The sequence below is a fragment of the Hyperolius riggenbachi genome, chromosome 9 (assembly GCF_040937935.1).
Source record: "Hyperolius riggenbachi isolate aHypRig1 chromosome 9, aHypRig1.pri, whole genome shotgun sequence".
In the NCBI taxonomy this organism is placed as follows: Eukaryota; Metazoa; Chordata; class Amphibia; order Anura; family Hyperoliidae; genus Hyperolius; species Hyperolius riggenbachi.
In genome coordinates this window covers 164,074,927-164,100,471 of record NC_090654.1, presented here as the reverse complement: position 1 = coordinate 164,100,471, position 25,545 = coordinate 164,074,927, and the positions used below count along the sequence as shown (strand labels likewise).

At 45.2% G+C, this 25,545-nt stretch overlaps 1 protein-coding gene across 1 annotated transcript in view; it reads right to left on the bottom strand.

The window, feature by feature from the left end:
- Positions 1-10,459: 10,459 nt before the first annotated feature.
- Positions 10,460-25,545, bottom strand: part of TMEM40 (transmembrane protein 40) — a 93,524-nt gene continuing 78,438 nt past the window's right edge. Inside the window, exons 8-12 of the mRNA XM_068251731.1 lie at positions 25,394-25,453; positions 24,012-24,083; positions 21,835-21,909; positions 11,366-11,425; positions 10,460-10,740 (exon numbers count right to left, since the gene is read on the bottom strand). Of these exons, the coding sequence (XP_068107832.1) occupies positions 10,724-10,740; positions 11,366-11,425; positions 21,835-21,909; positions 24,012-24,083; positions 25,394-25,453 (284 nt within the window). The 3' untranslated portion in view covers positions 10,460-10,723. The remainder of the gene's footprint in view (positions 10,741-11,365; positions 11,426-21,834; positions 21,910-24,011; positions 24,084-25,393; positions 25,454-25,545) is intronic.

Genomic DNA, 25,545 nt, shown 5'->3' with positions numbered 1-25,545 from the left:
ACAGCTAAGTTAAAAGCCGCAGTCTTAGTTCACAGAAGAACGCCTCTAGTTAGGACATTAAATAAGTTATTAAGGAAAGGGAGGTGCTGAAGTTGGTGTGGCCAGAAAACAGCAAAAATCTATTAACCCTTCGCACTCTCGCATGCAAATGTTCAAACAAATGTATTCACAGATTCTCTCATCCAGGCACCACTGTTATTCCTACAGCTAAGTTAAAAGCCGGGTCTTAGTTCACAGAAGAATGCATTCTTATGCTTAGTCACCTATACTGCGCAGAAGTACCCAGGTAAACATAGGTGCCCTAACTCTGGCCCTGTAACATGCATAGTGCAGACATGCAAACACATTCATTGCATCAAACCTATCAATGGATTAGGAGCACACATCCTGACGTCCTGCAATGAATGTGTTTGCATGTCTGCACTATGCATGTTACAGGGCCAGAGTTAGGACACCTATGTTTACCTGGGTACTTCTGCGCAGTATAGGTGACTAAGCATAAGAATAGTTCACAGAAGAATGCATTCTTATGCTTAGTCACCTATACTGCACAGAGGTACCCAGGTAAACATAGGTGTCCTAACTGGCCCTGTAACATGCATAGTGCAGACATGCAAACACATTCATTGCAGGACGTCAGGATGTGTGCTCCTAATCCATTGATAAGTTTTATGCAATGAATGTGTTTGCATGTTTGCACTATGCATGTTACAGGGCCAGAGTTAGGACACCTATGTTTACCTGGGTACTTCTGCGCAGTATAGGTGACTAAGCATAAGAATGCATTCTTCTGTGAACTAAGACCCTGGCTTTTAACTTAGTTGTAGGGATAACAGTGGTGCCTGGATGAGATAATCTGTGAATGCATTTGTTTGAACATTTGCATGCGAGAGTGCGAAGGGTTAATAGATTTTGCTGTTTTCTGGCCACACCCCCTTCAGCACCTCCCTTTCCTTAATAACTTATTTAATGTCCTAACTAGAGGCGATGTGCCTGGATATATATGTTTTTTCCTTCTCCCCCTATGTTTTTTTTTCCTTCTCCCCCAGTGTCACCCCCACCCAGTCGTTGTCACCCAAGGACTAGGTGGGGGAGGGTGACACTAGGTGAGGACACCTAGTGTCACCCTCCCCCACCCAGTCCTTGTCACCCTCCTCACCTAGTGTCACCCTCCCCCACCCAGTCCTTGTCACCCTTCTCCCCCAGTGTCACCCTCCCCCACCCAGTCGTTGTCACCCTTCTCCCCCAGTGTCACCCTCCCCCACCCAGTCGCTGTCATCCTTCTCCCCCAGTGTCACCGTCCCCCACCCAGTCATTGTCACCCTTCTCCCCCAGTGTCACCCTCCCCCACCCAGTCGTTGTCACCCTTCTCCCCCAGTGTCACCCATCCCCACCCAGTCATTGTCACCCTTCTCCCCCAGTGTCACCCTCCCCCACCCAGTCATTGTCACCCTTCTTCCCCAGTGTCACCCTCCCCCACCCAGTCGTTGTCACCCTCCTCACCCAGTGTCACCCTCCCCCACCCAGTCGTTGTCACCCTCCTCACCTAGGAGACTCAGGAGTTGGCAGATGAAGCAGTGAGTCTCCATTGCAACTTAAAACAAATTATAGGCTTGTCTGAAAAGGTGTGTTTTGATAGTACTTTTGGAGGTTTCCAGGCTCGGAGCATGAAGAACAGGCTGTGAGAGAGAGTTCCAGAGGAGAGGGTATCCTCATGAGAAATCCTGGATACGTGAGTGAGAGGAGGTGACCAAGCTAGAGGACAAAAGGGTCTCTTGGGAGAACAACAGGGTTGAAGAAGCACCCAGAATTGTATAAAACTGAGTTAAAAACAGCAATAAAAACGTAAAGTTGTGAGTTGGTTTACCTCAATGACGACATTCTCACAAGAGAAAAAGGATTTCTATTTAGCACAGGTAACGCATTTCATGGGTCCAAGGCCGCTTCTACAGGCCGATATAAGTGTAGACAGCTAATAGCATGGAGGGCGTCGAGAGAATGTCGTCATTGAGGTAAGCCGCCTCACTACTTTACGTTTTTATTACTGTTTTATAGTTTTATACAATCTTGGGTGCTTCTTCACCCCTGTTGTACTTAAGTAATCTCCCCACACTCTGCTGTAGGAGGGGTTTCAAACAGACCACATATGGTACCAATCATTTTGGGAGTTTGTTATTTTTAGAAAGAAGAGTGACCGCATCCTAGTCCCAGCCGGGACACCCTGAGTGGAGTCAGGTTAATTGTCTCCACCTGCTTCTTGTGGTCAGTTGCCTCACTGCAACCCACCTTTGAGAGTAGCCCATTTATTTTATACTTAATCTGTTTACTTATTGACATAATACGCTATTTGGGCTCCCGTTTTTTTGTCTCCTGTGTTATTTTCTCCAGGGTGCCCAGACACCCCTCCACTGCATCTCTCTCTTGGGAGGAGCTAAGGTTCCAGGTGGGATAGTATCTGCAGATTAATGGAGGTAACAACTTGTGTAGAGCTTTGTATGATAGAGTGAGAAGTTTAAACTAGATCCTTTGGGTAATTAGTAACCAATGGTGAGAGATTGGCAGAGAAGGGCTGCCTCAGAGGAGCAGTAGGAGAGGTGGATGAGACGGGCAGTAGAGTTTAGTAGGGACTGGAGAGGTGCCAGTCTGCTTTTTGATAGAACACAGAGGGAGTTACTGTACTTAAGACAGGATATAATAGAGCATGTACAAGCATTTTGGTTGCCTCCTGTGAAAAGGAAATGTTTTTAAGGTTGGAAGTAACAGTAGGTAGATAATGTGTTAATATGTGGTTTACATGAGAGCTTAGAGTCCAGAATTACCCCAAGACAGCGAGCTTTAGGAGTTGAGGTTATTGAGGTGTTTTCTACAATGATGGTCACTATGGTGGGTGGAACAGAGAGAGAAGGTGGAAATATCACAGTCTCTGTTTTGTTCATGTTAAAGAGAATCTGTATTGTTAAAATCGCACAAAAGTAAACATACCAGTGCGTTAGGGGACATCTACTATTACCCTCTGTCACAATTTCGCCGCTCCTCGCCGCATTAAAAGTGGTTAAAAACAGTTTTAAAAAGTTTGTTTACAAACAAACAAAATGGCCACCAAAACAGGAAGTAGGTTGATGTACAGTATGTCCACACATAGAAAATACATTCATACACAAGCAGGCTGTATACAGCCTTCCTTTTGAATCTCAAGAGATCATTTGTGTGTTTCTTTCCCCCTGCAGCTATCTTCCACTGAAGTGTCAGGCTGTTTCTTCCTGCAGAGTGCAGACAGCTCTGCCTGTATGTAATTCCTCAGTATGTGAAAGCCCAGCCAGCTCAGAGGAGGATTTATCCAGCTTGTAAAAGATAAGAGAGAAGCTGCCCTAATCTAAATAATACACAGGCAGTGTGCAGAGAGGGGCCTGGAGGGGGGAGATACATCACAGAACCACAACACTGAAGAAATTGGCAGCCTTCCAGACACAGGCTGACAAGTCTGACAAGAGAGAGATAAGTTGATTTATTACAGAGATGGTGATAGTAGAACGTGCTGCAGTAAGCCAGAACACATTAGAATAGTGTCATGATCGCTGCTGCAGCAGGTATTGCTGGAAGTAGTAGTGCTGCAGCTCAGGTAGTTCTGATCTCTTTCCATGCAAGCTGCATAGCTTTGTCTGCCTTTCCCTGCTGTCAGCTTGTGACTGATTATCATTCACCTGTGTGGGAATCTGCATGTCTGCTCCCATTGGATGACCTCAGTATAAAGATCTGCTTCCTGCAGGACTCCTCGGGTTTTCATAGCTTCAGTTTAAGCCTGTCTTGCTGTCGCTTCAGCCCCCGATCGTGTTTCTTGTTCTAAAGATACTTTGCTGGTTTTGCATCATATATTGGTTCATTGCCCATATATATGCATACCAGCACGTTTATTATTTTCCTTGTATTCGTGTTACGTTGATACATCAGTGACGCTGATATATACGTACACGAACTGTTTATATCCTGTGTTCAGCTAGTCAGTTCTAGCACGTTGATCACCCGTGCTGAGCTAGTTATCCTGTTCCCTGTATCGTTCCAGTCCTAAGTCAGTGTTCCTGCTTATGTCATATATCGGTTCATTGCCGATATATACATATGTTAGTCAGACGTTACAAATAGTTTCATTGATAGCTGTAATTGTAATACGCTAGGAAAACATACTTATTGTATTTTTGTCTGTGTTACGTTCATCTATCTTGATCCTGCTATTTCCTGACTATCCTGTCCTGTCTTTGTGAGGCACGCCATCGCTGCAAACGCATTGGCTGCCTCATTCCAGTCTGTCTTGTTGTGGACGCTTGCTGTCACTAAGTAGCGGCTAGCTAGCAAGCGTTCATTCTGTCTACCTGTCCTGATCTCCTCAGTTCTGGTTTATGCGCTCAGCGCTACCTTGCGCTGAGACGTTATCGCAAAAGTATTGTTTGTGGCTGTCGGATCTGCACCGGCTCTGTGCGCCACAATCTCCTTTTGGAGTCAGTCCTCCCCTCCACTATACTAGGGATAGCCTGTTTCCTTGTGCTAGTGTGTGTACCTCCTCCACGTCAGCTCATACGTTGCATGCTGACTGTGGAGAATACACCACCAAGCCTTACATTATGAAAACCCCATTACCAATCCCCATTGTGGGGGGGATTCCCAGAAAGTATGACACTGTTAATTATGGTTCCTGTTCCTTTAAGAAATTTGAAGAACTTATCTCTGAAACAGAAAATGAGTTTTTCTCTGAATGTGCCAGGTTCCTGGCCAATCCCGATCTCCAAGCGACTCCTGTTTCAACCTGGGCACTCCAACTAAGTTATATTTTGTTTAAAGGAGAATTATTTCAGTGGGCATTTGATGTTCTCAATCATTCCGATTTGAAAGAGAGACCGCTGGAATTTCTAGCGTTTGTGATCCATAACTGGTTGCGCATAGATCCATTGCCTTTTCCTCTAAATGAACTCCTGGCAGCAGGCTAATCAGCTTCCCCTTCAATTGTTTGCAAAAATGATCAGCAAGCAGAGAGTGTTACTGATAATTTTCCTGCAGCTTTGAATAAATCACCAAAGGTAGCAGGGTCTAAGGCAAAACGCAAACGTTCTAAGAAACGTGTCCGATCTGCAGAGTCGTTATCCTTAGCGACTGAGACCTATAATGAGATTCTGCCATTAACAGATAATGAAATGCAATTGTCTTTCAGGGGAGTTAAATGGACTTATGAAACTACTAATGAACTTTCCTCCCTGGCTAGGGAAAATAAAGATTTTTGTTTAAAAGAATTATCTGAGTATGATTATGAGGAGATATTACAGAGTATTGAACAAATCAACTTATTTGTGAAGCAAGGGAAGTTTGCATACACTACAGTTCAACACTTGCTACAGGTATTGGAGATTCTTAAGAATAAGGAATCTGCCAATCACCTGCTAATTAACCCTATACATGTGCCTGCCACAATCATATCTGCAAACTGTAATCAGCCTGAATGTTTCGCTGTTAAGTATGCATGGGATCCTCCATTCGAGAGGGGAGAGATGGAAGCCCTGGTCTGTGAATGGAAGAATGATTGAAGTTCATTTTGTCAATTTTACAGTGCAAAAAGTGAAATGGTATTGAATGCATGCATTAAGTCAGCCTATAACCTAATAGAGACTGGTGTGTGTAGGTATGACTGTGTGGCTCCTTTGATTGATGTGTGGGAACTGATTTTGGATGATTTTTATGTGACTCCGAATTCGCAAATTTGGCGTTCTGACCCGTCTGCTTCAGCACCTTTGGCTGATTCAGCAGGTGATTCGGAGTTCTTTTTGTGTGAAATTGAAGTTCTTGCAATTCCACCCTGTACCATGGATAACTTAGTGTTACTTCCCAGTAAAACAGAAGCCACTGATACTTTCTTAACCTTGCCCTGCACAAATTTCTCAGCAGAGAATCCAGAGGTCCTGCTGACTTCCGAGTCCAGTCTAGCCAGTACTCATGAGTCTTTGTTCAGAGAAACAGACACCAGAAAAATCTTGCCTGCCTCTGCAAACACTTCTGCAGAAATTACCTGTGTTAATAAAGTTCAACTCCTGTCTGATCCAGCAGATGCCAATAGATGCACTACATCAGTTTCCGAGTCCCAGCAATCCTGTCTAGAAACCTCAGAACCCCAGCATCTGAATTTTCCAATTTTACAAAGGAATGGTGATTCAGATGCACAAACATTGTGTCTTGATCTTCCTGTTTCTACACCTCGCTCTAGTTTCGTGAATAGCGCAGAGCATCTGCTATGTGAACCTGAAATCGCAGAAATATTACCTTGTTCAGAAAATGTTCCAGTAAATTTGCCCTGTACCATGAATTGTGCAGTAGATCTCTCCAATGAAACTCAGGTCACAGAATCATTATGCTGTCCAGCAGGTGCTTCCATGGTTTTGCCCTGCAATATGGACTGTTCAGTGATCCTGTCCAGTGAAGCTGTGGTCGCAGAGTCTTATGCTTCACCCAGTACTTTGGATACTTCAAAACCCTCTAGCAGAGGAGTCTGAGGCACTGCTTACCTCAGTTGGTGTTGCAGTAATATTCACTTGTCTAGCAGCTGTTTTGGAATTACAGTCTGCTCTAATAAAACTTGATGAATTTCTGCCCAGCAAAGCAGAAGCCATTGAAATATTGTCCTCGTCAGCAAGTGTGTTAGATACCTTGCCCTGTACACAGTCTGATTTAACCAATGTTGTTGAGTCCCTCTCCAGTGTTGTAACAGCCGAGGAACTCCAGCCCTGTCCTCTGAATGTTTCAGAAGTCTTGCCCTGTAACATGGATAATTCTGATTCTCTGGTCAAAATAATAGAAATCTCAGAATTTCAGTCCGGTCTGATGAGTGTTCCTGAAACCCAGCCCTGTATCCTGAAAGATTCTGGTTCTCTGGCCGCTGTGGCAGAGGTTCCAGAGTCCCCTTCCTGTCCAGGGAATTCCTCAGTTTTGCCTAGTCCAGTGGGGGCTGCTGCAATACTGACTTGTTCTGCAGCGCCTCATGAGCTCCAATCCAGTGTATTAGATGAGTCTCTGTCCAGTCCAGAGGTAGTTGTGGAGTCCCTATCTGGTTCAGTGCATACATCAGAAGATTTGTCCTGTCTTGTTAGTGCCCCTGAATCTGATTTGTTACTGACTTTGCTGGAATCAGCGACATCTAAGTCTGATCCTGCATTCTCGTGTAAAAGTCCAGTAGTTGCGAAGTCTAGTCATGATGATTTTTTTTTTGGCCAGTCCTGGTTTTGGTCCTGTCTTGGCTGACCCTGAGGCTCACAGTTCCTTGACATGCCCAGAAGTTTCTCTTGTGCCAGTGTGCCCAGATGTTCTTTGTGTGCCAGAATGACCAAGTGTGTCTAAGGTGTTAGCGTTCTCTGATGCTTCCTTAGTGGGAACATGTTCTGATGTTGCCAGTCTGCCTGCATGCCCAGAGATGGTTCTGGTCCCTGAAAGCCCTGATCTTGATGTTTGTCCTTGTGGCCCTGACTCGGGAATTGCCCTAGGTTCCATAGGGGTTCTTGATAGTTCTCCATGTGAGCCTAAGGGGCATTCTGACCTATGGAGATCTCTTTGAAGCTTCAAGGTGTTCTGGGAGGTCTCTGAGAAAACTTGTCCTGGTGCCTTGGACTGGTTCAACAGTGGGTTTTGTGTTGGTAAAGACAGTCCCGGTGGGCATTGCAAAGGCTTTGGCGTTTTTGAACGGTTCCTGGAAGGCGGTGGGTATCGCTCAGGGAGTTTCGGAGGGCTTTCTTTTGGAAATCATGGTTCTGATGGGTGTCACACTGGGGCTTGTAGTACTGATGGGCATGGTTCTGTAGGTTCTGGTTCTGATGGGTCCAGTCTTGTGGGGACTGATTCTGGAATTCGGTCTTGCCGGGCTGTCCCGGTCATCATGAATTATCAGTCAGACTGTTTTGTTGGGAATTTCAGTTTTGAAAAGCGTCTGGAATCCGCTTTTAAGGGTGGGGGTACTGTCATGATCGCTGCTGCAGCAGGTATTGCTGGAAGTAGTAGTGCTGCAGCTCAGGTAGTTCTGATCTCTTTTCATGCAAGCTGCATAGCTTTGTCTGCCTTTCCCTGCTGTCAGCTTGTGACTGATTATCATTCACCTGTGTGGGAATCTGCATGTCTGCTCCCATTGGATGACCTCAGTATAAAGATCTGCTTCCTGCAGGACTCCTCGGGTTTTCATAGCTTCAGTTTAAGCCTGTCTTGCTGTTGCTTCAGCCCCCGATCGTGTTTCTTGTTCTAAAGATACTTTGCTGGTTTTGCATCATATATTGGTTCATTGCCCATATATATGCATACCAGCACGTTTATTATTTTCCTTGTATTCGTGTTACGTTGATACATCAGTGACGCTGATATATACGTACACGAACTGTTTATATCCTGTGTTCAGCTAGTCAGTTCTAGCACGTTGATCACCCGTGCTGAGCTAGTTATCCTGTTCCTGGTCCTGTTTGTGGATTGCGTTCATCTCTGCGAGGAGATAACAAATCCTTCTGAATCCTGTCCTGTTACCGTTTGTGGATTGCGTTCATCTCTGCGAAGAGATAGCGAATCCTTCTGAGTCCTGTTCCCTGTATCGTTCCAGTCCTAAGTCAGTGTTCCTGCTTATGTCATATATCGGTTCATTGCCGATATATACATATGTTAGTCAGACGTTACAAATAGTTTCATTGATAGCTGTAATTGTAATACGCTAGGAAAACATACTTATTGTATTTTTGTCTGTGTTACGTTCATCTATCTTGATCCTGCTATTTCCTGACTATCCTGTCCTGTCTTTGTGAGGCACGCCATCGCTGCAAACGCATTGGCTGCCTCATTCCAGTCTGTCTTGTTGTGGACGCTTGCTGTCACTAAGTAGCGGCTAGCTAGCAAGCGTTCATTCTGTCTACCTGTCTTGATCTCCTCAGTTCTGGTTTATGCGCTCAGCGCTACCTTGCGCTGAGACGTTATCGCAAAAGTATTGTTTGTGGCTGTCGGATCTGCACCGGCTCTGTGCGCCACAATCTCCTTTTGGAGTCAGTCCTCCCCTCCACTATACTAGGGATAGCCTGTTTCCTTGTGCTAGTGTGTGTACCTCCTCCACGTCAGCTCATACGTTGCATGCTGACTGTGGAGAATACACCACCAAGCCTTACAAATAGCTTTTGGAACTTGTAGGATGATAAAAAACAGGATGTAATTTTTGTTACGGAGTCTCTTTAAGTCTAAGGAAACCGGATGACATGAATGTAGATACAGCGGATAGACAGTCTGGGACTTTAGGTAATAGTGTGGAGAAGTCGGGGGCTGAAAAATAGATTTGGGTGTCATCAGCATAGAGGTTATATTGAAAACCAAAGAGCTTATTATTTGTCCCAGACCATGAATGTAGGAATGTAGAAGGAGGTGATTAGACAGGTGAAAAATGGTTTTGAAAGAGGTTCTGTTTTGTTTCAATTTTGAAGCGAGATCGAGAGGATTAGCAGTTGGTGCAAGGAGAACAATCTCGTTCTCAATGCAACAAAAACTGTTGAGCTCACTGTAGACTTCAGGAAGCACCCCCCTGTGCTCTCCCCTGTCCTCATCGATGGTACTGCGGTCTCCAGCGTGTCCGATGTACGATTCCTTGGCACAACCATAACCAAGAACCTCAGGTGGGAGCAAAACACTTCCAGGATACAGAAGAAGGCCCAGCAGAGGCTATTCTTCTTGCGTCAACTAAAGAGATTCGGCATGCCGCGCGAACTGTTGACCAGCTTCTATATCGCTACCAAGGAATCCATACTCTGTCATAGTATGGTACACAGGAGCATCCGCCAAGGACAAGCACAAACTTCAAAGGGTAATCGACACTGCGGAGAAAATCATAGGATCACCCTTGCCACCACTAGACCTGCTCCACACGGCGAGACTCGGGTCGAGGGCTTCCAAGGTCTCTGGCGACCCCTCCCAACCGGGGAATCGCCACTTCGAGCTCATGCCAACAGGCTGACGTTACAGGACCATCTACTCCAGACCCACCAGGCGCAGGAAAACATTCTTCCCTCAAGCTGTTCTCCACCTGAACTCTATCTCCTAGCTAGCACCCCGATCTCAGAACTCTCTCCACTCTGGGTAGTACTGGCCCACACTATAGCTGCTAGTGCTCCCATGAGTGTTCCCTAGTATCTGCCAGAGCTCCCATGAATGTTCACCGGTATCTGCAAGGCATGCTGCTATACCTGTGTCATTGTAATTCCTGTTGTTGTTGTTCTGTCTGCCATGTAAAGATGCCATGTGTACCACAACCAATTCCGGGTACGACAACTGCCATACTTGGCGAATAAACTTGATTCTGATTCTGAAGGAGATCATTTTTCATCTTCTATTAATATAACTTTTGCACTCTGCAATTGAAAACGTACCAAAAAATAGGAGAAAAAGTACTTTCAAAATTATTTTGAGTATTTCCCAGTGGCTTAAAATGCATTTTATTTACAATGTGAAAATATCACCTAGGAGAAGACTTAGGAGAAAAAGTGAACTGGAGCGGGCCCAAAGAGGCATAAGACTTGTGCTGTCTATACAGTATCTTGTGCTGTGTATACAGTATATGTTCTTGTAATGTCCACCAGTCCCCAGATATTCACTTCTTGTTATCTTGTGAGGTCACATCCTGAAGCTGATCATCCATCTCTAAGGAGCAAGTCATCATCTGGACTTAGATGCCGTCCCGTCACTATTGATTTTTGAATGCTGGAAAGTGAACCAAAGTACAGTTTACATATAAAGCATGAATTGTGTATTATACCAATATACGCACTGTGTGCACTGGCTGTAACTAGTGATTTTCCTTTTAATGTGATAGTACTCACTATAGAAAATGAGCTGAAAATTCTAGTGCTGTTTTCTTTCAGTTGTTCTCTTTTCAGTTTCAATCAAAGAGGGTGTGTGTGTGGTGCTGTGGTGTGCTGTGAGTTGCTGTCAATTGGAGTGTGTCGTTATGTGGTGTGGCACTATTAAGTGTCTTATAAATAATTCATTTGTTTTTATTGTGATTGCTACTAATAAACTTTTAGAGCGCACAGGAGTTTTTTAGTTTATTTTCAAAGATTACTACGATTTGGGGTAGTTGCGGTATACTCCTTGCTGCCTTTTCGTATATGTGAGAGCGCTGCAATTACCAATTAATAATTTTTTCAGTTTCAGTTCAATATGTACTTATGGTGAGATTTCTACACAGCAGAAGAAACAATGCACTTGTAATCACAGCTACATGACCTGATAGTTACAGAAGTTATGTTTGCATCTTATCGGTCTCTTGTTTTGATTGGGTTGTATTGGGCTAGCTTTAGTTAGCAATAGTGGATCAAATGCTTACCTAGTGGCGATTTCTGGAAGAGAGGAAGAAAGTCTCTCAGCACATTGCGGATCCTGTATACTACAAGTAAAAGAAGAAATCTGTCAATATGTGTATTGCAGTAATTGGAATATTTGGCTTGGTACAAAAGCAGAAACAAAAGGAAGCGGCTGACATCAAACAGATCCTTTCAAAATCTGAACAAATCAACAGAGAGGAAGATATCTATCAACATGTTTATTATGACCAATAGCAGCTCAATAATCATGCCGCCCCCCCCCCCCCCCCCCCCCCCCCCCTCACCAGTACCATCCCCTGTAAATATTTACATTCTCTTAGTTTCTGGTGCTTCTGTCAGAGAGTGCTACATTTTGGCACCAGTGTTTGGCTATTACTAGCAAAACTCTGCACAAGGTTACCAGAGCTAGGATGCTTAATTTTGGTGGCATTGTGGCTGGCAGGTGATTGGCATTATTTTAAAAGTAATAAATATGGTATCTTCCATATCCTTCTGGCTACAGGGTAACTTTAAGATTAGGTGCAGAAAGGGGTTTCTGCTTGGTGAGGATTGGTTATGATACTGCAGGAAGAATGTAATGTTAAGGAGGGAGGCTAGGGTTAGTAGTCAGAAAAGAGCTAACATGGTGGAAGATTAGGCATCGCGAAGGAGATTGATGAATAAGATGATTCGGTAGGGATAGGTTATCCACGGGAGAGAAGCACTAAAATACGAAATGACAAAAGTGTTGCAAAGCCAATAACCTACAGTAATCACATTTTGCTAAAACTCTGACTATTGGCTTCTTGTCCTGGACCTAACTAGTTCCAGAAATACACCTCCAGCGAAAGTATTGCCTAAAACCAGCTTCATTGTCTAAAGTTGCAGAGGGTTGTTTATTCAGCAGACCAGGATTTTCATTTCTGGAGCATATAAGCACAGAAATTCTGGCACCCAAAAAACTGCCAACCAGCAAATTCTGGCACAATTGCCGTTATGCCAGCTGAACCAAACTGCAAGTATTCCAACTGTTCCCGTTCCCTAAACTGTCCAGCCATCACGTCTCCCCCTTACCTTCCCCTGCCCAGTCACTGAAATCACCATCCCTGGAGCATACAAAGATGGATGGGATCTCTATTCCAACTCTCTATGCTCCCTCAGTTGGTGACCAACTCGCTGAAGGAGTATAGAGAGCTAAATGGGAAGGCCCATCCAGCACTCTATGCTCTGGAGACTGCAAAGTCAGCGCAACACCAGCATTATGCAGGGAAAGGTGATGAATGAATGATCTGAATGTTTTGCAGTGCAAACAAATTCAACTCAGGCAGTTTCCTTTTGCAGGGTTGGCCTTGGGCAGACAGAGGTACAATCATTTCTTGAAATGCCTGTTAGGTCAGATTTGGCAATGATCATCTGATTGCAGTAAGTACCTTAAAGCGGAATATAACCCTGCATTTCAACTTTGCTCTAAAACATTATATACAGTATATTATATGCAACCAGCATTTTTTTTTTACTAGACCAGCATTGGAAGGGTTACACAGGGCTTTAACCACTTGCCGACCGCGCACGCATAACGCGCGTCGGCAAAGTGGCTCCTGGAGGACCAGGCACGCACATCTGCGTCGCCAGGTTCCCGGTAATTAATGAGCGATCGCGCGGCGGGAGCCGCGCGATCGCTGTGTCACGTGGTGCCGCCCCCTTGTGACTACAACCCGCCGGCCAATCCGCAGCGCCGGCGGGTTGTAAAATTTCAAACCAGCCACTTAAAAACGTATAATACAGTTTGTTTACCTAACAAACTGTATTATACTGCCTGCCTCCCCGCTGGTGGTCACACTTAGCGATCGACCACCGGCGAGGAGAGCAGGCATAGTGAGTCACACACCGCACACGTTAGGAGCCCCACAGACCCCCCCCGATCACCCGCAGCACCCATCAGACACCCCCCTGTACCCCCCTGCAGCACGCAGCTTAGACCCAACCACCCCCCATATCACCCATCAATCAATCCCTGACACCACCTGTCACTCCTATCAATCAGATCAGACCCCCAACTACCCCTTAGGGTTATCTGATCACCCCCCACCCCTTCAGATCTCCCCCCCCCTCCCTCCCCCCCTGTATACTGCATATCTCTATCTCCCTCTAATAGCCCACTGATCAGCTGTCAATCACCTATCAGTCACCTGTCAATCAACCCTTGTCACCACCTGCCACTGCCCCACATCAGATCAGACCCCCCACTGCCCCTTAGGGACTTCTGATCACCCACCCACCCTTTCAGATCCCCCCGAGACCCCCCCCCCCCCCCTTGATCACATCAGCAGTCCATTGTTTACATCTTTTTTTCCCTGTAAAAACCCACTTATCACCCATCAATAACCCATCTATCACCCCCTGTCAACACCTGTCACTCCCATCCATCAGATTAGACCCCCAACTACCCCTTAGGGGTATCTGATCACCCACCCACCCCTTCAGATCTCCCCCACCCCTGACCCCCCCCCCCCCTGTATACTATCTATCTCCCTGTAATCGCCCACTGATCAGCTGTCAATCACCTATCAGTCACCTGTCAATCATCCCTTGTCACCACCTGTCACTGCCCCACATCAGATCAGACCTCCAACTGCCCCGGGGCTTCTGATCACCCACCCTTTCAGATCCCCCCGAGACACTACCCCCCGATCACATCAGCAGTCCATTGTTTGCATCGGTTTTTCCCTGCTGTAAACACCCACTTATCACCCGTCAATAACCCATCTATCACCCCTTGTCACCACCTGTCACTCCTATCCATCAGATCAGACCCCCAACTACCCCTTAGGGGCTTCTGATCACCCACCCCCTCAGATCCTCCCCACACCTTACTAGTGCATTGCTTGCGTATATTCTCCCCCCTGCCATTGTGTATCTTATCTCCTGCCTGTAAGGCTTAATTGTGCTTTGTTTGGCTACAATTGTCTCAATTGTACTGTGATTGGCATCGATTGTCGTGTGATTGGCTTCGATTGTCACGTAATTGGTTTTCGATTGTCGTGTGATTGGCTTCAATTGCCCTGATTGGTTTTGATTGTGCCAATTGCCCTCTGATTGGCTGTTTTGCCCTGTGTCTCGATTGTCTCAATTGCCCTGTGATTAGCATCGATTGTCGTGTGATTGGCTTCGATTGTCACGTAATTGGTTTTCGATTGTCGTGTGATTGGCTTCAATTGCCCTGATTGGTTTTGATTGTGCCAATTGCCCTCTGATTGGCTGTTTTGCCCTGTGCCTTGATTGTCTCAATTGCCCTGTGATTAGCATCGATTGTCGTGTGATTGGCTTCGATTGTCACGTAATTGGTTTTTGATTGTCGTGTTATTGGATTCAATTGCTCCTTGATTGGCTTTGATTGCGCAGATTGCTGTAATTGTGTTGTAATTGCCTCGTGATTGTTTTTGATTATTTGTGATTGCTCTCTGATCCCCCAACCCCAACCCCCCCCTCACCGTCACTATCCTAGTGATCTAAAAACAGTGATCAGTGAAAACTGTCACTTTTTTAGTATCACTAGTGGTACCAGTTAGGCCAGTTAGCTAGGCAAAAGGGTTGTTAGTGTCAGTTAGTGCTCAGCCCACTGCACCACAGTCACTAATTAGCGTCATCACTGTCGCTAATCAGCATTGGTACTATATAGTATCTGTAAGTGATCATTAGTGATCACAGTCAGATCTATATTAGGGTCACTAGGATCCACAAAAAAACGCAGTGTTTGCCCGATCAGACCTGATCGTTCGCCTGCACTGCGTTCAGCCCGCCCCATCGCAGTGACAGAAATTTATTTTTTCTGATCACTGCAAAAAACACTGTACACTAGCTGTGGCACTGTAAACAGCAGTTTTGATTTTTTTTTTTAATCAAAACTCAGTGACCACAGCTTTCTACCTCTCAAGTACTCCATTTCGCTAGGTAGGTGCTCTTTTTCCTGGGTAGTCTCAGAGGAATACCTCCTAAATTTAGCAGGCCACCATGGCAAAAAAGAGGTTTTCCAATGAAGACATCTACAGGTACATGGACCAGTCGGATGAGGATGATTGGGTCGACTTATTCGACGAATCTTCTGGTTCAGAGTACGATCCTGTAGACAGCAGTGGCTCTCTGACCGATAGTTCCGATGACGAGGTTGAGGTCCCGGCTAGAGCCAGGCGTACCACACCCCATGTCACTGGACTGCAGGTGGCGGAAGATCAGTCTCAAGGGCAGCAGAGTGATGCTGGCGCTGATCTGATTTTTCTTGGTGAGGCATGCACCAGCAGCGCAGCATCTCCTGGACCTCTCAACACCAGTACTTCCATAGAAGACCCTGGTGAAGTGGCGAACACCAGGCCGGAAGTAGAAACTGGTTCGGTGGTACGTGAATTAAGACCCGATTCGCAGCCACCAAGTAGACGGGCCCGTACTCCCATTAGTTTTCCAGAGGTGCTGGCAAACCCTGATTGGCATTCCCCTGATCCCGCCGCACCCGTACTGCCCCCTTTCACCGCCCAGTCTGGAGTCCAGGTGGAGACAGTTGAACTAGGATCGGCTCTAGACTTTTTTGAACTGTTCCTCACCCAGGATCTCCTTGACTTAATTGTGGCTGAGACCAACCGTTATGCCACACAATTTATAACCGCCAATCCGACAAGCTGCCACGCCCAGCCTTTTCGGTGGAAACCACTCCAAGTTTCCGAACTTAAAATTTTTTTGGGCCTTCTCCTCAACATGGGTATTACAAAAAAAAATGTATTGCGCTCTTATTGGTCTACACGCCCAATACATAACATGCCCGTGTTCTCTGCTGCCATGTCCAGGGCGCGATTTGAGATCATCCTGCGCTTTCTGCATTTCAATGACAACGACACCTGTCATGCAAGAGGCCACCCAGCTTATGACCGGCTCTACAAAATTCGGCCCCTCATAGACCACCTGTCATCCACATTTGCAGATGCTTATACCCCTGAACAGAACATCTGTGTAGACGAGTCCCTCGTACATTTTACCGGGCGCCTTGGCATCAAACAGTACATCCCAAGCAAGCGCGCCCGGTATGGGGTGAAACTGTATAAGCTCTGTGATAGGGCCACAGGCTATACATCTCGTTTTAGGGTCTATGAGGGAAAAGACTCAAAATTGGAGCCGGTCGGATGTCCTGACTACCTGGGGAGCAGTGGAAAGATTGTGTGGGACTTGGTGTCACCCTTGTTCCAGAAGGGGTACCATCTTTATGTGGACAACTTTTACACAAGTGTGGCCCTCTTTCAGCACTTAAAGTTAGAAGGAATCCGATGCTGTGGCACCGTGCGGCCTAGCCGCCGGGGCTTCCCCCAACGGCTCGTTAACACCAGACTTCAGCGGGGGGAGAGGGCTGCCTTGTGTACTGATGACTTGCTCTCGGTGAAATGGAAGGACAAGAGGGACGTTTACCTTCTGTCTACCATTCACACAGACACGACAGTACAAATTACACGGGCAACAGAGGTCATTGAAAAGCCCCTCGCCATCCATAGCTATAATGCCAACATGGGAGGGGTGGACTTCAATGACCAGATGTTAGGGCCCTATTTAATTTCCCGGAAAACCAGACGCTGGTATAAGAAAGTGTCTGTGTATTTAATTCAATTGGCGATGTACAACAGCTTTGTTCTCTACAGTAAGGCTGGGAGAACTGGATCTTTCCTTCAATTCCAGGAAGAGATCGTTTCGGCACTCCTGTATCCAGAAGGTGCCAGAGCCCAACCCCCAAATGCAACTAGCCGGCTGCATGAAAGGCATTACGCCTACACGATTCCCAGTACCCCAACTCAACGCAACCCCAGAAAAAGATGTCGTGTCTGCAGCAAGGCTGGAATAAGGCGTGACACCCCCGTTTACTGTCCCTCCTATCCTGACCAGCCTGGCCTATGCCTAGGGGAGTGTTATGAGAGGTACCACGAGAAGTCACACTTTTAGAACCTAGGGAACTACAGACACAGCAGTAGGCACACAAGGGTCTCTCAGTGCTATTTCACACTGGCGCGATGCGTTAGGGCAAATTGCCTAGCAAAAGTCACACTTTGCAGTCCCCCCCCTACGCCGGAAGTGCTTGACTTAACGCTAGTGCATGCCTACGTTACTGCGTGGCTTCTGCGGCAATTTGGGTCGGCCCGGAAGTCATGTTAGTCTACGGCGACGCAGTTAATTACTAGGCCGAATGCTACTCTTGTGGTATTCCCTGAAGATCTATTTTGGGCGAGACGGTGCGGCGGGCTCGACCGACCGGATAGGCCAGTATGCAGTGTGAACCCAAACATCAGGTTTTGAGAGATCCAAATACACTGGCCTGCCAGAAACCTCTCCTTTCACTTGGGACAGAATGCATAATGTACTTCGCCACATATCTGTGCGATTTGCACTTTGCACATTGACCCATGGGGGAGGAGAAGTTTATCCTCAGCTCGCAGGTAAAAAAAAACAGGTAAGCAAAAAAGTTAATATTTGGTTACCAATGTTATTGTTTGGTTTGAACATATTTAATAAAGTTTAAAAAGTTAATGTTATTGAAGTGCTTTGCTGCTTGCTTGCTTGCTTTTTTTTTTTTTTTTTTTTTTCCTTCTTCTCTCTTTTTTTCCAACCGACCAATCAGCTGCAGCACTGATGATGCATCCTGACAGAAGCATTGCGCTTCTGTCAGGTTACACAAAATCGGTGCATGCAGCGCTGTAGGACGAGATTTCTCCTCCACAGTAAAAAAGATACGTTTGCCGAGGCATATGGGCCAAGGTGTGGTGTTGGGGATTCATATGCTTTGGCAAGCACTTTGTATCAAAAAAGAACTCAAGCAATGATTTCTCCATTCACATCGATCAATGTGGATGAATAAATCAGGATTGCCTGGGCATACGAGCTGGTGGGTTTGGATTTTTGGGGTGGCAGCTCCTATGTCCAGGCGGACACCTTCCCCTCCTTTTTGTTTTGTTTTTTTCGTTTTTCTTCGCTCTTTTTTTCTATCCAGACCGACCGACCGACCAATCAGCTGCAGCACTGATGGTGCATCCTGACAGAAGCATTGCGCTTCTGTCAGGTTACACAAAATCAGTGCATGCAGCGCTGTAGGACGAGATTTCTCCTCCACAGTAAAAAAGATATGTTTGCCGAGGCATATGGGCCAAGGTGGGGTGTTGGGGATTCATATGCTTTGGCAAGCACTTTGTATCAAAAAAGAACTCAAGCAATGATTTCTCCATTCACATCGATCAATGTGGATGAATAAATCAGGATTGCCTGGGCATACGAGCTGGTGGGTTTGGATTTTTGGGGTGGCAGCTCCTATGTCCAGGCGGACACCTTCCCCTCCTTTTTGTTTTGTTTTTTCGTTTTTCTTCTCTCTTTTTTTCTATCCAGACCGACCGACCGACTGACCGACCAATCAGCTGCAGCACTGATGGTGCATCCTGACAGAAGCATTGCGCTTCTGTCAGGTTACACAAAATCAGTGCATGCAGCGCTGTAGGACGAGATTTCTCCTCCACAGTAAAAAAGATACGTTTGCCGAGGCATATGGGCCGTGGAGCGGTGTTGGGGTTCATATGCTTTGGCAAGCACTTTGTATCAAAAAAGAACTCAAGCAATGATTTCTCCATTCACATCGATCGATGTGGATGAATAAATCAGGATTGCCTGGGCATACGAGCTGGTGGGTTTGGATTTTTGGGGTGGCAGCTCCTATGTCCAGGCGGACACCTTCCCCTCCTTTTTGTTTTGTTTTTTTCGTTTTTCTTCGCTCTTTTTTTCTATCCAGACCGACCGACCGACCAATCAGCTGCAGCACTGATGGTGCATCCTGACAGAAGCATTGCGCTTCTGTCAGGTTACACAAAATCAGTGCATGCAGCGCTGTAGGACGAGATTTCTCCTCCACAGTAAAAAAGATATGTTTGCCGAGGCATATGGGCCAAGGTGTGGTGTTGGGGATTCATATGCTTTGGCAAGCACTTTGTATCAAAAAAGAACTCAAGCAATGATTTCTCCATTCACATCGATCAATGTGGATGAATAAATCAGGATTGCCTGGGCATACGAGCTGGTGGGTTTGGATTTTTGGGGTGGCAGCTCCTATGTCCAGGCGGACACCTTCCCCTCCTTTTTGTTTTGTTTTTTCGTTTTTCTTCTCTCTTTTTTTCTATCCAGACCGACCGACCGACTGACCGACCAATCAGCTGCAGCACTGATGGTGCATCCTGACAGAAGCATTGCGCTTCTGTCAGGTTACACAAAATCAGTGCATGCAGCGCTGTAGGACGAGATTTCTCCTCCACAGTAAAAAAGATACGTTTGCCGAGGCATATGGGCCGTGGAGCGGTGTTGGGGTTCATATGCTTTGGCAAGCACTTTGTATCAAAAAAGAACTCAAGCAATGATTTCTCCATTCACATCGATCGATGTGGATGAATAAATCAGGTTTGCCTGGGCATACGAGCTGGTGGGTTTGGATTTTTGGGGTGGCAGCTCCTATGTCCCTCTTTCTTTTCTTTTTGTTTCACATTTTTTGGCAGATATTTATTCATCCACATTGATCGATGCGAATGAAGGGATGTTTGCCGTTCATTTTTCCTTTCAGCCCAGAATGCACTACCTGTATGCCCAATATAAGGAGTATAGCAGAAATACTGGCCATACATGTAATGATTGCAGAGGCCCTAAAATGCCAGGACAGACCCCACAAATGACCCCATTTTGGAAAGAGGACACCCCAAAGTATTCCGTGAGGTGCATGGTGAGTTCATAGAAGATTTTGTTTTTTGTCACAAGTTAGCATAAATTGTTGTTTTTTGTTTTTTTTTCACAAAGTATCCTTTTCTGCTAACTTGTGACAAAAAATATTTTTTTTATAAACTCACCATGCCCCTCATGGAATACTTTGTGGTGTCTTATTTTTAAAATGGGGTCATTTGTGGGGTTTGTTAACTGCCCTGTCATGTGGGGGGGGGGGGGGGCTAAATTGTGAGCACCCCTGTAAAGCCCAAAGGTAGTCATTGAACGTTGGGCCCCTTAGCGCAGTTAGGCTGCAAAAAAGTGCCACACGTGCTATTGCCGTACCCGGGAGAAGTAGACCAATGTGTTTTAGGGTGTATTTTTACACATACCCATGATGGGTAGAAGAAATCACTCTGTAAATGACAATTTTTTGATTTTTTTACACACAATTGTCCATTTACAGAGATTTTTCTCCCACCCAATATGGGTATGTGTAAAAATACACCCCAAAACACATTGTACTACTTCTCCCGAGTACGGGGCCCCAATAAAAATCATTTTCCACTAACTTGTGACAAAAAGCTAAATCTTCTATGAACTCACCATACTCCTAATTGAGTACCTTGGGGTGTCTTCTTTCTAAAATGGGGTCATTTGTGGGGTTCCTATACTGCTCTGGCATTTTAGGGGCCCTAAACCGTGAGGAGTAGTCTTGAAACCAAATTTCTCAAAATGACCTGTGAAATCATAAAGGTACTCAGTGGACTCTGGGCCCCTTAGCGCAGTTAGGGTGCAAAAAAGTGCCACACAAAATGGGGTTATTTGGGGGGTATTTATACTATCCTGGAATTTTAGCACCTCATGAAACATGACAGGTAGTCAGGAAAGTCAGAGATGCTTAAAAATGGGAAAATTCACTTTTGGCACCATAGTTTGTAAACGCTATAACTTTTACCCAAACCAATAAATATACACTGAATGGGTTTTTTTTCATCAAAAACATGTTTGTCCACATTTTTCGCGCTGCATGTATACAGAAATTTTACTTTATTTGAAAAATGTCAGCACAGAAAGTTAAAAAAATCATTTTTTTGCCAAAATTCATGTCTTTTTTGATGAATATAATAAAAACTAAAACTCGCAGCAGCAATCAAATAGCATCAAAAGAAAGCTGTATTAGTGAGAAGAAAAGGAGCCAAAATTCATTTAGGTGGTAGGTTGTATGACCGAGCTATAAACCGTTAAAGCTGCAGTGGTCTGAATGGAAAAAACAGCGCTGGTCCTTAAGGGGGGGTAAAGGCTGAGTCCTCAAGTGGTTAAAGTTCCTGGAGATTTCTGCAGACGCATCCGAACTTGAGAGAGATACATTTTGTTTACATGAATGTATCTAAGTGTTGAATGTGACTCATCTCTCTCACTGAGAAGGAGCTGGAGGACAGCCAAAGAGTGTGTAACATTTCTAAATATATACATATAACTAAATAGAATGTAACTATCTGAACGTCTGCATATCTCTCCACGGAACTTAAAACCTCTGTGTTTAACCCTTCCAATGCTGGTCTAGTAAAAAAAAAAATGCTTTTTGCATAGAATATGCTGTAAATAACGTTTTAGAGCAAAGTTGAAATGCAGGGTTATATTCCGCTTTAATACAAAGTACTTTTAATTGTACATATAGGGTGAACACATAGCACAATAGGCATCATTTCCTGGGGAATCAGTAATTTCTCCTTACCTAATCCAAAATAGATCCCAATGGTTTCCAGAATTGCAAATGAAATTAGCCCAATTCCAGCAGCAACTGTCCAATCTGAACAAAGGGAAATGAAGAAAATGTTAACATTGCTGCAAGGTGTGACTTTTAGCACCATAAAAATGTTGGGCTTCAAAAATCTCCCTGAATAAAGTGGTGCAATGAGGTAGGCCAGGCGGTTTCATGTTCCAAATCTTAGAACAGGACCCCTGCTTTAAAGGTGTCAGTACCCCTGCTTTAAAGCAAACCGGAACCGGAAAAAACAAACAAACATGATTTAGCCTTATAGCGAACCTCCAGACTAAAATCTATTCAGCAGCACTGAAAAGGCTTGGTGCTTCTTTAACAGTTTCACAGCATCAAAAGTTTGTTTTTCTTAGCTAAGCTCCATTTTGTGCTGCACAGAAGAAAACTGCCCGGGCATTTTTCCCCTGATGCTGTGCAAAGCATGATGGGATTTCTGATGTTGTTGTTCTCGTTCTGCTGTTTTGGTGCAATTTTTTTTTTTTTTTTAATTTTGAATTTGAGATTTGAAGCCTAGTGCGCACAGCTTGGAGGGGTGATCAGGACACAGGACAGTTGGAACTGTGTCTCATGCTCCTTGTCATCTCCTTTCAACCAAAAAGATGGCTGCCCCCATGAAAAAGATGGCTGCCTCCATGATATCACAAACATTTGCCCGTTCTTTTAAAACAGGGTGGAGAAGAGATTATATTATCTAACTATTTTAATTAACATAACTTATTTAACTTAATGACAGTATATTTGTTTAGGCTGAAGTTCCCCTTTAACTGAGGCTTTCCAGCCCCCCATAATCTTTGTGGCCCCTCATTCTCTTTTGTCTTCCCGCTATTGTGCTGCTGTCACCATTCTTAAAATGCCACAACTGGACTCAGTTGCAGATATGATACATGCAGTCACTATACACCTTCTCAATTGTGCTTCCCAGAGACTGTGCACAGAATTCGTAACCTGGAGCATGGTATTCATGCACGGTTTGGAAAGAATTGTAACCACTGATTTGCAGAATGGTCATGGCTGCTTTGCATAATGGTTTAGGAGCACGACTGAGGAGGAGTGCAGATAAGACAGAGCATGCGCTGCAATATAGCCCAGCCGCAGATTTTAGGAGGGGCAACAGGAGAACGATGGAGGGGAGAGGGAGACGAAAGAAACCCAGGGGCCACAAAGATTATGGAGGGCTGGAAGTAGCCCAAGGTGAGGCAAGATCATGTTTTTTCCCAGTTTATAGAGTAACCAAGCAGCTCGGGGTGACCCAAACCACTAGGAATGTATAGGGGGATAAAAGAGACCGAAAAACCCTCCTCTTAAAAAGCAATGCTTGGTGTGAATTGCCTTCTTAAAACAGAAGGAAATATGCCATAATTCAGCTATAAGTGAACATTTGTGGTTACCCACAATGCACCACTACTGAATATGCAAATTATCTCTTTTTGCCCCTGTAAGCCAGGCTAGCATCCTGAACTGCTGGTGTATAGCAAGCCTATAGCTTTAAGAGGAGGGCTTTTCTGTCTCTTTTATCCCCCTATACATTCCTAGTGGTTTGGGTCACCCCGAGCTGCTTGGTTATTCTGTTGTACAGGTCCAAGCACTATCCCCATACAGCCATATCAATCCCTGCCATGTACTGATGAGAACCAAAAGTCCGAAACAGACTGTCTACATATGGCTGTGTACAATTTAAAGCTATAGGCTTGCTGTACACCAGCGGTTCTGGATGCTAGCCTGGCTTACAGGGGCAAAAATAGATAATTTGCATATTCAGTAGTGGTGCATTGTGGATAACCACAATTGTTCACGTATAGCTGAATTCTTGCAAATTTCCTTCTGTTTTAAGAAGGCAGTTCACACCAAGCATTGCCTTTCCAGTTTATGTGTCTTTTAGAGGCAATGTTTTCAACCATGTCTGTGTTGCCGTCATCCCTCCTCCCCCCTCCATAGCAAAATAATCAAATGCTAGCTCATAGGCTAGCAATGCATATGTACAGCACTTGATCCCAAACTGTCGCTCAAAGGATTGAGTCCCTAACTCTGTTGGAGACAGCAACTGTGCATGTGTATAATTATGTGTAAAGTTCATTATCTTATCATATTGGTATAGCTGGCAAGCACCAAATATGCCAAGAATTTACACCTACCAGTATAATAGTGTTCAGCCACCAAGACAGCTCCCAGGGAGAAACACACAAGTACGAAGTGAAAAAACTCATCTATGCAGAAAAGTGAAAATAATTACTTTATGTGGAAATTTACAATCACATTATTCATACAGTATATCTTTTTCATAATTAAATAATTGTCATAATTAATTCTATTGCCAGATAAATGTTTAGAGCAAAAATAGGTAGAGTATATAGGAAAAAGGGTGAACAGGGGCACATTTGTTGAACTACAGCAAATGGAAAAAAAGCTTGCCACAGTGCATGTACGTATATCGAATCAGTTAACCTCCCTGCCGTTCTAAATATTTGCTGCGCACGGCAGGGAGGGTGTTTTTTGCATTTTTTTTTTTAGCATGTAGCTAGCCTAGCCCTCCCAGCGGCGTCCCCCCGTATGCGCCGATCGCCGCCGGCGCATATGCCCATCCGGAAATCCCGTTTTGAACGGGACTTCCATGAGGGCTTCCCCGGTCGCCATGGTGACGGGCGCAATGACGTCAGAGGGAGTCCCGATCCACCCCTCAGCGCTGCCTGGCACTGATTGGCCAGGTAGCGCACGAGTCTCGGGGGGGGGGGGGGAGCACCCTCTGATGCGATGGGTAGCGGCGAATCGGCGCAGAGCGGCGGCGATTGTAAGTGACACGCAGCTAGCAAAGTGCTAGCTGTGTGTATAAAAAAAAATTATGCAAATCGGCCCAGCAAGGCCTGAGGAATCCTCCGCGGCAGGTTACCCCGAGCTGAGCTCGGGATAACCGGCAAGGAGGTTAATTTGAGTACACAGTCCGATTGGAAAATTAGGCGCTGACATAGACCACAATGTAAATTGCAGCTTTGGTGACACCAACTGAGTAATTTGGGCAACAGAGGCTAGCTATTCTATAGCCGAACTCCGGCTAGCGGTGGAGGGTAGTGAGCTGATGAAATTTGGCTACCATATAGCCAAACATAGCATCCGAAATAGTGGTAGTGCACTGAGTTCAGCTGTCATGTAGCCAAACATCGATTATTGGAGGCAGGGGTCAGTAAGCATTGCACAGAGTCTGGCTATTATGTAGCTCAGAGATGCCCACACTTTTTCAGCTTGTGAGCTATTTTAAAAATTAGCAAGTCAAAATGATCTCCCTATGTGAAATTTTAGGAGCACAGTTGTATATACAGAATGGAAAATGTAGTGTGGTCGTGATCTACCATGAAGTCCTTTGCGATCTACTGGCAGAACGTGATTTACCCAATGGGCACCCCTGTTGTAGCTGAACGTAGGATATCGCAGGAGGGAGGTAATCGGTTGCCTGGGCTTCGGTTCATATGTAGGAATGGTTCAACAATAAGTAGTGCTTTTAGTAGGAAGAAAAACAACATACCATCCTTTTTGATTCCCCATCTTCCTCTCTGTGGTTTTGCTCGATGTTTCTCAATTTTACCTGCAGCACAGATTGGAAGAATACTGAAAACAATAGGTATGGACAATATATTGATTTATACAATATAGACCGAGATTTAGAATTTAGATTTA